At 40.4% G+C, this 13,049-nt stretch overlaps 1 protein-coding gene across 4 annotated transcripts in view; it reads left to right on the top strand.

The window, feature by feature from the left end:
* The window catches only part of rsrc1 (arginine/serine-rich coiled-coil 1), a 397,305-nt gene that overhangs the window by 169,056 nt on the left and 215,200 nt on the right, over positions 1-13,049 (top strand). For all 4 annotated transcript variants that reach the window (XM_072255458.1, XM_072255455.1, XM_072255457.1 and 1 more), the window contains one exon: positions 5,845-5,881. In XM_072255458.1, the coding sequence (XP_072111559.1) occupies positions 5,845-5,881 (37 nt within the window). The remainder of the gene's footprint in view (positions 1-5,844; positions 5,882-13,049) is intronic.

The following is a 13,049-nucleotide window of genomic DNA, read 5'->3' as shown; positions in this document are numbered from 1 at the left end:
ATCGTTCCCTCCGCGACTATCTGGTCCACACGTCCCTCCCCATGGATCTCCCACCCGGCACTACACCTGTCCCTACACCTCTTCTCTTGCCACCATTCAGGGCCCTAAACAGTCCTTCCAGGTGAGGCAGCACTTCACTTGTGAGTCTGTTGGGGTCATCTATTGCATCCAGTGCTTCCGGTGCAGCCTCTTCTACATCGGTGAAACCCGACGCAGATTCGGGGACTGCCTCATTGAACACCTCCACTCCGTCCGCCACAACAGACAGGGTCTCCAGGTTGCCACCCACTTCAACTCCGCTTCACTCAGATATGTCCATACATGACCTCCTCTACTGCCAGGATGAGGCTAAACTCAGGTTGGAGAGGCAACACCTCATATACCGTCTGGGTAGTCTCCAGCCCCTGGGTGTGAACATTGAATTCTCCAACTTCTGGTAATGCCCTCCCTCTCCCTTCCCCCATCCCTGTTTCACTCTGCCTCCTCCCCCAGCTGCCTATCACCTCCCTCATGGTTCTGCCTCCTTCTACCCATTGCGCTTTCCCCATTCCTCCTTCACCTTTCCTGCCTATTACCTCCCTGCTTCCCCTCCCCCACCCCTTTATCTTTCCTGGTACTGGTTCTTCATCTGGCACCTACCAGCCGCCTTCTTCCCACCCTCCCCCCATCTCCTTTATAGGGCCTCTGCCTCCTCCCTCTTCAGTCCTGACGAAGGGTTCCAGCCCGAAACATTGACTGATCATTTCCACAGATGCTGCCCGACCTGCTGAGTTCCTCCAGCATGCTGTGAGTGTTGCTCTGCCACCTTTGTGCCTCTCGTTGTCATTCTCGAGACAGGCAGCCCTTTCATTCCCCCATCTCTTCATCTCTTCTGCTGTTTGTTGTTTGTCTCTGATCCTGGAGACGTGCATGCCTCTCCTCCTCTGTCTCTTCTTCTCTCATCTTTTTTTTGTCCTGACTCTTTGATCCTGGAGTCGTACAGCCCTGGCCTCATCCGATTCTTGTTTTCTCCCTCTCCTTGCCACTTCCCGACGATGCTTGGCGTCATATCTTGACCGTAATGTCCCTCCTCCCTTTCCACGTGGCATAATTAGGCTGACCTTTTTTTTACTCTAATGCTGGATAGAAGATACGAAGCACTAACACCAAAGGATGCTGATTATTCTTGATGATGTGGTTGGCGCTCTCCTAAATGGACGTGATATAGTCACTGCTGTCCTTTGACTGCAGCAAACTGCAGCAAAGGGGTTTATGGGTGTCTCAAAGTACGTCATTACAATAAGATTTAATTATCTCTTATTGATGGGTGGCAGTTAGATCTGTCCCAATTCTGCACATGCTGATGGTGATTAGCAGAATGTGATCCCTCGAAATAGAGCTGCCCTGCCCTTTTGCTCCAGTAGGTGTCGCTGCTGAGGCTGGCCGTGTGCATGTGTGGGGCAGTCGCATCCCGATTTCCATGATGGCGGATCGGCTGTCGGGTGACAGCCAGCCTGTTGATTTTTGGCGAATGAGCAATTTTCTATGAATATATAACCTTGAACTTTGCCTGCATTCTGTAAGTTAGCACATTTTAATCTGATTTAGCCAAAAAAGTGCCGCTGTAATGCACCGTTTACGCTAATTGGAGGTCACAAACAGACAAACAGACAGACAGAGCATGAGAGTTTTAGCAGTATATAGATAACTCTATGACCCTAATCCTGATGGGTTGGAATTTCAGGCTTTAGGCCCACCACCAGTGAAGGAATAGTTCTATACTTTCAAGGCCGGTTGGTGTGAAACCTGTAAGGGAATCTGTGAATGCTGTTGCTTCCGGGTGATGCTTGCTTTTTCTGGTTATAGAGTTGGCAGATATGGGAGGTGTTGTTGCTGCAGTCCACATTAGTATCTGAAGTACATTTTGGTAATGATAAGATGCAACAGTGATGATTGGAATAACTGTTTAATATGTGAGATATTAAACCAATCAAGCAGAATGCCTTATCTTGGATTGCGTTGAAATTATTGTGCTCTCTTGGAGCTACATCCATTCGTTCAGGTTGAGAGTGCTCCTTTGTGCTTCTGACTTCTGTGGTGTAATTGGTACAAAAACTTTGGGATGTCAGCTGGGAATTACTCACTGGAATCTGCAGCATAATTTCCCTTAAATCAACTTAATGATCTGCAGCTTTCACGATCTTATGAAGGCTCTATGGACTTAACTGTCAAGCAAGGAAGTACGGCTCCTTTAAGCCATGGCTAAAAGTGGGTTGGCGGGGGGAGTTGTCCAAGTCAACTGAAAGGTAGAGGTGTGAGGCCCTCTCTAACCAGCACCTTGTTAGCAAATGTGTAGTCGCTGGAGAATAAAGTTGAGGGCCTGAGGGCAAGATTGCTGTATGGAGGGAAATGAAAGATTGTTATGTTCAGTATGTGACTTAGTCCCAGCATACCAGAATCAGCAATCAAACCTGAAATCTTGATGTCATGGATGGACTGAAATGCTGATTTGGAAAAGGCAAAATGTGGAGGTGTGTGTTTCATTTCAACTCTCGGTGGTGCTCTGATGTGGGGGTTTTGTCAAACTTGTGTTCCCCTGACCGTCAGCACCTAATGGTCAAATGCCATCCCTTCTATTTGCGTAAGGAATTCTTCTCCATAATCCTGACCACAGCTTACATTCCACCAGTGGCCAACTATAATCAGGCACGTGAGATACTGCATGATGTCGCCTCCAAACAAAAAACAGTCTATCCTGTAGCATTCCAAATCAGAGTTGGAACTTAAACCAGGCACATTTGGAGGAAACCTTGCCTAATTGCCCAATTACCATCAGCATATAACCTGTAGCACAGAGGTTCCAACATACTAGATCACTGTTACACTAAGGAATGCCTCTCGTTCCATGTCCAGAGTGCATTTCAGTAAACCTATCACTTGGCTGTCCTTCTACTTGCATACAGGCCAAGGCTAAAGAGCAAAGCTCCAGAAATAAGGACAACAAGGAGGTGGTCACGGGAGGCAGAGGAGCAGTTATGGGATTACTTTGAATCAGTGCACTGGGCCATGTTCAAGGACTTGTCTGTAGGTCTGATTGAACACACCATGATTGTCATGGAATTTATTAAAATAGTTGTAGATGAGTGATGCCCCAACCAGAAGCGCTGGATGAACCATGAGATTGGCAATCTGCTGAGGGCTAGATCAAAGATGTTCATGTCTGGTGACTAAGAGCGTTAAAAGAGGTCCAGGTACGATCTCCAGGAAAGCCATCCGATGGGTGAAGTAGCAATTCCAGACGAAACTTAAGACAATGGAGGATGGTTGACAGTTGTGGTAGGGCTTGAATGTTATCACCTCTTGTAAAGTAAAATCAAGCAACATGGGCAACAATAGGGCTTTGCTTCCAGATGAGCTGAATACCTTCTATGCTTGCTTTATCTGTCAAAACATGGAGGAACCATCATGAACACCTGTAGCCCCCAACGATCCTGAGATTTCAGTCTCAGGCCGATGTACGAACATCCTTCAGGCGGGTGAACTCACGAGAAGTATTCGGCTCATACAGGGTACCTGGCCAAGCACTAAAGACCTGTGCTGATCAATTGGCTTGAGTATTCACTGAGATCTTTAACCTCTGGCTTTGGTAGTCTGAGTTACCCACTTCTTCAAGCAGACTTTCACTTACACCAGTGCCTAAGAAGAACATGGTAACCTGCCTCAATGACTATTGTCCAGTAGCACTTACATCCACTGTAATGAAGTTCTTTGAAAAGTTGGTGATGAAACTTATCAACTGTTGAGAAGCGACTTGAATCTGCACCAATTTGCTAACTGGCACAAAAGATTCTCAACAGATGCCATCTCATTGGCTCTTCACTCAACCCTCGAACATCTGAACAGCAAAGTTGCATTCATTAAGATGCTCTTTATCAACTGTAGCTTGGCATTCAATACCGTCATCCTCTCAAAACTAATCATTAAGCTTTAAGACCTTGGCCTAAATAGCTTCTTGTGCAATTGGATCTTCAATTTCCTCACTTACATACACCAGTCATTTCAGATTGGCAACAACATCTCCTCCACAATCTCCATCAGCACAGGTGCACCACAAGCCTTGTGTTTTGTCCCTTGCTCTACACTTGTGACTGTGTGGCTGAGCACAGCTCTAATGCCATTTTCAAGTTGGTGATAAATCAGCACATAGGAGAGAGATTGAAAATCAAACTGAGTGGTGCTACAGCATCAACCTCTTCCTCAATGTCGGCAAAACCAAGGAGCTGATTATTGACTTTCGGAGGAGGAAATCAGAAGTCCATGAGCCAGTCCTTACTAGAGGATCAGAGATGGAGTCCTTACTAGAGGAACAGAGATGGAGAGGGTCAGGAACTTTAAATTCCTCAGTGTTTTCATATCAGAGCACCTGTTGTGGGCTCAGCATGCAAGTGCAATTAAGAAAAAAGCATGGCAGTGCCTCCAGTTCCTTAGGAGTTTGCAAAGATTCAGCATGCCACCTAAAACTTTGACAAACTTCTATAGATGTGTGGTGGAGAGTATATTGATTAGTTGCATCATGGCCTTGAATGGAATATCCTACAAAAAGTAGCGGATACAACCCAGTTCATCAAGGGTTAAAACCTTCCCCACCACTGAGCACATCTGCACGAAGGGCTGTTGCAGGAAAGCAGCATCCATCATCAATGACCACCACCCAGATCATGCTCTCTTCGCACTGCTGTCATCAGGAAGAACGTAGAGGATCCTCAGGGCTCACACTACCAGGTTCAGGAACAGTTGTTACCCCTCAACCATCAGGCTCTTGAACCAAAGGGAATAATTTCTCACAACCATAATTGATATGTTTCCACAACCTATGGATTCAAGGACTCTTCATCTCATGTTCTCAATATTTATTTATTACTATAATTTCTTTCCTTTTGTATTTGCACAGCTTGTTCTATTTTGCACACTGGTTCAACGCCCTGGTTGGTGCAGTCTTTTATTGATTCTATTATGGATTTATTGAATATGCCCACAAGAAAATGAATCTCAGTTTTGTATATGGTGAAATATATGTACTTTGATAAATCAACTTACTTTGAACTTGCCACAGGATATCCAGCTGTTTCGTAACTCTGGTATTTGTGGTTGGTCCTGTTGAGTTTTTGATCAGTGTTCATCCCAGGATGTTGATGGTGGGGTAAACAGTGATGGTGATACTGTTTGATGGATTGATCCACTCTTGTTGGAGATTTTAATTTCTCAACTTAGTAAAATTGAGGCTTTCTTTCTTTAGTGTTGATGTGTTTGGTGTTTGACAGACAAAAATGTATTCAAATAAAACAGAAATGCATTTATTGCTTCAGCAGAGTGCATCTATTACTTCAGTTCCATTAAGTGGACTGTAAAATCCTATTCAGTGCCACATAAAGTTTTCATTTTTTGGGGAGATTTTGTTTTTAAGTTTCTTCGCCTTAAGAGGTTATTATACTTGGACGGTCCTTAGGGAAAATTGTAAGTATGTTTTGGGATTATTTTCATGTATCTCGAAATTTGATTCATTTTCACAAGCCTCTAGAATATATGTTTTACATTAAGTTATCAAATAACATACAACTAAATTTGTTATATGTTTACTTTTAAATCCTATATTGCCAAGTATTAAAGCTTACAATACCCTGCTTCATAGCAAAATATGGATACCATGATCGAATAGCAAAATGTGTTGGCATTACTGTTATTCTTATTTTGTAGACTGCATTATTCTGTGGTTTCATTTTAGGGTTAATATTAGCAAACAGATACTGGGGTGAGCATTGGCTTTATTGAGAAGCTGATATTTAGGATATTTTTTTTCTTTTACAGGGATTCTGTGAACATCAAAGTAGGGTTAGAACATCTGGTAAGTTTCATGATTATCTCTTCAATGTTTGCATCATCTTTTGATATCTGTATTCTAAATGAACACTTTTGAACAAGCTTTGAATACCTAGCACTCTGAAAGGAGACAATTTCCCAAAGGAACAGCCTTACTTTTCTTATATGCAAGGCACTCACACTTTCATTAATCTCTGTATTCCAAGGGAATTATTTTTTTGTTCTAAATTATATCTTTTTGATGTAAAGATGAAATAAAGTACACTGAAACCCACTGTGCAGGAGGGAACTTGTGAATGTAGAAAAGATGACTGTATATTTCTTCTCACAAAAGGAAGATTAGTAATGGATCTTCTGCAGATACAATAGCTGAGATTAATATATATATATATGTTTAAAGTCGTCTTTAGCATTCTAATGCATTTAACCACAATATTTCATGGTATAGTAGGTAATTTCTGCTGTACTTGTCAGATTCTTATTTGTAATCAAATGCCCATGGATTTCTTTTTGGGCAGTGCAATGATGTACTACAATTCTGAGGAGCTGATGCCCTTAATCCAAAGACTGAGAAAAACATTCCCAATCTTTAGTCTTGATTCATGTAAATTATATGAGTATCACTCTGATTTTAAGATTACAATAGCAGTAGACTGTGTATGTGATGCACTAAATCCAGATTTTTTTGAAGGATTTGTATCAGTTTTTACTGTGAAATTAAATATTTTGAATCAAAGAGCCCGTTTGAATTGGCACATCCAGACTGCCAAGTGGCTAGAGATGCAAACATTTTGTGAACAAGTGAGAAATAGTCAGACATGCCACACTATTAATGAGTCATGGAATGTTGTGGTGTAAACAAATTAGGTGCCATCCTTCCTTCACTGACACCATGATTTAAAGTTCAAGTTCAAATCCTGAAACTTCAGCACAAAGTCTAGGCTGATGTTCTCTGCCAGTGGACTGTTGTATCCCAGGAGATCCTTTCTCTTGGATGTAGAAGTCCCTATAAAATAATTTGGAATTGTACCCTGCACTTTCTTTCAGTCAACAGCAGTAAGATAGAGACGCAGTCTTCAATATAAGATAGTCTAAAAAAAATCTGATTCTTGGCTTTACTTCTTCCCACCTTATCTCCTGTAAAAATGCTATATTGCGTGGTTCCTTCATCTCAGCTCATTTGTTCCCAGGGTTAGGCCTTACTTTTCATAACATCAGAGGCGTTCTCTTTCTTCAAAAAACAAGGTTTCCCTTCCTCTGCCATTGATGCTGCCCTCAGCAGCATCTCCTCCATTTCCTGAACATCCACGCTCACTCCGCCTTCCCGCCGCCTGAGCAGTGAATAGAGTTCCTCTTGTCCTTACCTGCCATCCCATAAGCCTCTACATCCAATACATCATTCTCCGCAACTTCCACAATCTCCAAAGGGACCCTACTACCAAACATAACTTTACCTACTCCCGTCACTCTGCATTCTGCAGGGATCGTTCCCTCCATGAATCCTTTGTCCATTCGTCCTTCCCCACTAATCTCCCTCCTGGCACTTATCTCTGCAAGTGGCCAAAGTACTGTACCTGCAGTTCACCTCCCTTGCCTCCATTTAGGACCTCAAAAGGTCCTTCCAGGTGAGGCAGCACTTCATCTGTGAATCTGTTGGGATCGTCAACTGTATTGGATACTTCCAATGTGGGCTTTTCTATACAAACTCAAAAGAAGATTTTAAACCCTATTCTGTTTCACCCTAAAGACCACTCCAAGTGTTTAGAATCTTTTGCTTCAAACAGTTATCACCTGTATATATCTTTGAGCGCTCCCTCTGTTCAGTTCTAGAGTAATTTGGCAGAATAGTTACTTTATTTCACTGCTGATTACATATTGAGTAATTCTTTAGTTAAACCTTTTTTGACCAGATGGATGTAGTTGCCAAATTCTCTTGAACCTTTCTCTCCTTGTAATGTATTCTTAAATCATTCATGCTCCAACTGTATTTTATGCCAATTCATTAAAATTTGCTCATGTATTGCATGTTGTGCTTAGGATATCTTGCTGTTCAGTTCATGGTTTTAGTGATGAACATGTCACGTGATGGTATTCAACTCATTCAGAATACCGCTACCAAATTTTTAACTGAAACCAGGATAAAGAAGCATAACACAGCCATCCCAATTACTCTTCATAAGCTTCCTGTATCTCCTTGGATTACTTTTAATGGTCTCTTACTTGTTTTTAAAGCTCTCAATTGTCTGAGACCAGAGTACATCACAGAATCTTTCAGTTTATAATCCTGCTTGAGCTCTCAAGTCTTCCTCCACCAGTCTCTTAAATTTAAACAATCTTTCCCAAAAGTTAATTGGCAGGTCAGCTTTTTTGAACTACGCTCCAGAATTGTGCATCTCAATATCTAAAACTATAGAGGATGCAGATTTAGTTGACACTTTTAAATGCCAGCTCAAAACCTATTTATTTAAGCTTGCTTTTAACTAACATAATTTTTCTTTTATTTTCATATTTGCACTTTATCTCATTGTAAAGTACTTTGAACATTATTTGCATGAAAATAGCTCACTATAAATTAAGTTATTGTTATTATTAAAAGATTTACAAATGACAAAGGATTTCCAAACGCTGGTAGAAATTCTTACAAAATAAAAGGACACACCGTTAAGTTGCAGACGAACTAGTTGTATGTGGCAAAAACCTAAAGCTGAGGAATTCTAGTTCTTCTTTCTGTTACCCCATCTTTCTGTCATTCTCCTTGCCATTCCTAACAATCCCCAATGCATTCTAATATTTGTACTGTTTTGCTTCTGGTTGATGTTATTTGCATGTGGGGTTTCTCAGATATCTTGCCGGTGTTCAAATTAATTCACACAGATGGTCTAGCAGCTTCTGGGGACAGAGATTCCAAACACTCAAAATTAGTGCTGGCTCTAAGTACACAAATAATCCCAGCTATTGATTAATTGTACGTGATCATCTGTGATGTGGTAGGTGACAATTAAACCCAGTCTGGAACCTTCCCTGATCTATACCACAATGAAGCAAATAATTTAGCTGTAGTTGCCTGGTTTGATTTAGACTAGTTAACATAACCCCATTGTCTTGCATTTAGCTGATGCAAAGCAAGAAGTCTCATGGTTACTTCACTTTGCAAACCGTATCTCTTAGCAGCCAGCCTCCTGCTGTGGGCCAGCAGCTTGTGCTCTGTAACACTGCAATTTGTAAAACACTGCTTTTAGCTTCAAACTGATTGCTGCTTGCAAATTACATTAGGAATTGAAGACTCGTTCTTGTTTACAAAAACAAACTTTGTTAGAAGTTGAACTTTGTCACAAACAACTCTGACTCATTGGAAATGTCATGCTGCTAGGTTAGCAATAAGCCTCATGGGACCTGGAAAGTGAATATCCATCACAAACAGCAATAGACAAATGAGATCAAATTTACTCAAAATGGAATTTCTTGGAAAGATGGCGGAAATAATAACGTAATCTGTCCAGACAGCTGAGAACAAAAGCTGCATTTTGAGAAAATGCAAGTTAATCTCCTTTGCATTTCTATATAGAAACCAAGTATTTTGTTCAAATAAAATGTGGTTCAATTTGGAATGTTCACATAATGATTTTAGCCGAAAAAGAGTGGAAGGCAATTTCATAAATCATCTTAAAAATGAGTTTGGCAGGTTCTTGAAGGTTGTGGACAAATTGTATAATGAAGCATGAGTACTTTTCAAAATGTCAGCAAAAGCTTGATGGCCAGAATAGCCTCGTGCTGGAAATTTCAATAACTATTTGTTGTTAATTAAAAGTGACCTAGGTATGTGAATGTGTTCTAACTTCATATACTATGTGTATGAGCACATTACAAGTTTTTAAATGTTGTACTTTTGATTAAACAAATGGAATAACAAATATAAATGGTGTAAAAATGAAAGATGCAAAATAAAACAGATGGCCCCGTTGTACTTATTTTGTTTGCAAGCATGTTAATGAGTTTTCAGGCGGCCTTTTAAATGATGCAAGGCTTTGACCCATGTGTTGACCATGCCTTTGCCTCCACGGGTACGGCTGGACCTATTGAATTCCTTTAGCATTATGGCTATTACCACTTAAATTCTGAATTCCTGCTGCAGCTGGAGATTGTAATTTTTCTTAGAAAATATTTTAGTGGTGCTTTAACATGTGATGAATGTCATGTAATGCTCTGGTTTTGGTCGACATGTGTCTGATTTTTCTCGTTTTGCATGCTCTCAGAGTTCTTAATAACCTAGCTAAGGTGAGGTATTCATTATTTGGTGAGTGGATAATATAGAAGCATCCAACTTTCACACTGCTGCAATATGTAGATGGATGATGTGTTATATCAATATATAATTTTGGAACATTTATAAATATGTATTGGTAGATTCTTGAGCAAGCTGCACCTCTTAGTTTCCTAAAAATATTCCAAGGTTCAGGTAAACATCATAGTCAAACTGATAATCATTGTAGTGCTGTGACGAATGCTCAATGTGTGCTGATCGTTTGGATTGATAATTTGGAGGATATGTGTTCATTTGTTAAATTATTTACAGTGCTGTCTCCCAAAATGGCAAATGCAAGTTAGGAATTGTTAAAGCTGGTTATACAAACTAAAAGCATTTTACTGCAAAAACAAGTAAGTACCAATACTTAATAATGATGGATGTGGAAAAATTGACTGAAGTTAGCAGCTTCAAAAGGGTGTTTTAAAAAAAAGAACTCGCAACACCCAACTGAATCATGAGGAATTAAAGCTGCGAAAAAAAAATCTGAATCCAAGGGTTCAATTACACGTATGTTCATTTGAGAAGTAGTGAATATTCATTGAAAGAAAGGCAGTATTCAGCGTTTATTTTATCTTGCCTCTACTATTGTTGAGAGAAAGCACAGCAACTTCAAATTCAAATAGCAAAAGGCAATCAGATTACATTTTGAAGGTGTCAGAAATGAATGCTCATAACTTCTTTGAGAAGAATGATTTACAATGTGTGGCATGGCAATGCAGTCAAAGTTTTCTCTGCTGCAAAGGCTTCTCATTTCAGAATGAAAGTATGACTGCAAATATGCAGAAATAATCTCTATTGTATGAACTGATAATTCTGCAACAATACAGTGCTCAATATAGTGTTAGAATTTATGTTTCCATCAAATCTTATACAAACATTTTCCTTTCTTGGGTAAGGTGGATGTTACAGCTTTTGATGTAAAACCGTGGAAATAATATTTTGTCTTTTTGAACTGCTGCAAGAACCACTTTGACACTTACTGTAGTTACTTTTCACATTGACAATGAGTCATATTGAAAAAGGATGGTTGCTCTCGGAACTTGGTCATCCCAAAAGCGTAATTAAATAGAAAAGAAGTAGTATAGTGTTTTCTCTCTTTTCCTACTTCCAGTCAGATTTTTTTTTGTAGATTTAAAACATCACAATATTGACATTTGTATAGCAGGGAAAAGCTTGGATTTCATCACCTGCAGGAATGCATTTGAACTTGTGGATAATGCCCCATATTGCTCATAAGAAATGGGATGGGAGAACTATAGGATCGGGTATAGGGCAGCTCAGTAGCATGAAATGTGGCAACGTAGTGTAACGGTTAGTGTGGCAGCAAATGGAAAAAACAGTGTTCAATTTGCGCTGCTGCCTGCAAGGAGTTTTCATGTTCTCCCTGTGACCACATGGGTTAATTCTAGGTGCTCCAGTTCCTCTCTCATTCCTAAAAACACATGGATCAGAGCAGGTAAGCTAATGGGCATGCTATGTTAGCACCAGAAGCATTGCAAGACTTGAGGTCTGCCCCTAGCACATTTTACTAATGTGTTGGTCATCAGCGCATACAACACATTTCCCTGTATGATTTGAAATACCCGTGACAAATAAAGCTAATCTCTTGTCTTTTATTTTAAATTTCTCCAAAGCATACTATGCACAGCTGGTGTGTACCTCTGTGAGCCATGTGTTCCACTTGTCAAATGGAAGCCTTTGCAAATCACATTGTTTAAAATTATAGGAACGTGATTAATAAAAAAGTATTCATCCCATTTTAAAGAGACAGGACAACCTCAAGTTCTGGACCCCATCCTCCACCCTACCCTCCCACCCCCCCCCCCACCCAAAGAAATGTAACAGGACAGGATAGAGCACACTGAGGACTGAATGCAACAGAGTGCCGGTTGGAGTATTAAAGTGCATTGGGGAAACTAAAAAGGGAAGTTAGGAAAGCAAGCATAGCCCATGAAAAAATATTTGGCATTTACATAGAAACATAGAAAATAGGTGCAGGAGTAGGCCATTTGGCCCTTCGAGCCTGCACCGCCATTCAGTATGATCATGGCTGATCATCCAACTCAGAACTCTGTACCAGCCTTCCCTCCATACCCCCTGATCCCTTTAGCCACAAGGGCCATATCTAACTCCCTCTTAAATATAGCCAATGAACTGGCCTCAACTGTTTCCTGTGGCAGAGAATTCCACAGATTCACCACTCTCTGTGTGAAGAAGTTTTTCCTAATCTCGGTCCTAAAAGGCTTCCCCTTTATCCTCAAACTGTGATCCCTCGTTCTGGACCTTCCCAACATCGGGAACAATCTTCCTGCATCTAGCCTGTCTAATCCCTTTAGGATTTTATACGTTTCAATAAGATCCCCCCTCAATCTTCTAAATTCCAACGAGTATAAGCCTAGTCGATCCAGTCTTTCATCTTATGAAAGTCCTGCCATCCCAGGACTTTCACATCTAGCCTTTTGGCCTTATGCTAAAGTAAGCAACTTCATTAAATTTGAATAAGGTTATTGACCTTGACTGGGAGCTTTAAAAAAAATTCTTTGATTCCAATTTTAAAAGTAATTCTTACATAAAGACTATTTTAAAGTATTTATTTTATTTTTGCAATTAATTATCTTCTTTAAGCAGTTTATAAAAAGCGTCTGATCATTAGACAAGTTCCAGGGTTGGGATCCCAAGATCCACTGCTTGAGGCTTGCAGACCATGAGCAGTAACAAGAATGGTACGGGAGGTGAACTAGCATGGTAAAATCATGATTAAAAACTCTTAAGAAGTTTGATAAATATGTGAAGGGAAAGAGGATAACTACGTGAAAATTAGTCCTTATGAGAAACTAAAGCTGTAGTCTGGGTATAGAGGTGAAAGGTGTGTAACATTTGAATAATA

Source organism: Mobula birostris, chromosome 4 (genome assembly GCF_030028105.1).
Source record: "Mobula birostris isolate sMobBir1 chromosome 4, sMobBir1.hap1, whole genome shotgun sequence".
Classification (NCBI taxonomy): Eukaryota; Metazoa; Chordata; class Chondrichthyes; order Myliobatiformes; family Myliobatidae; genus Mobula; species Mobula birostris.
Note: the sequence above shows the minus strand (reverse complement) of the source record. Positions and strands in the feature narration are given on the sequence as shown.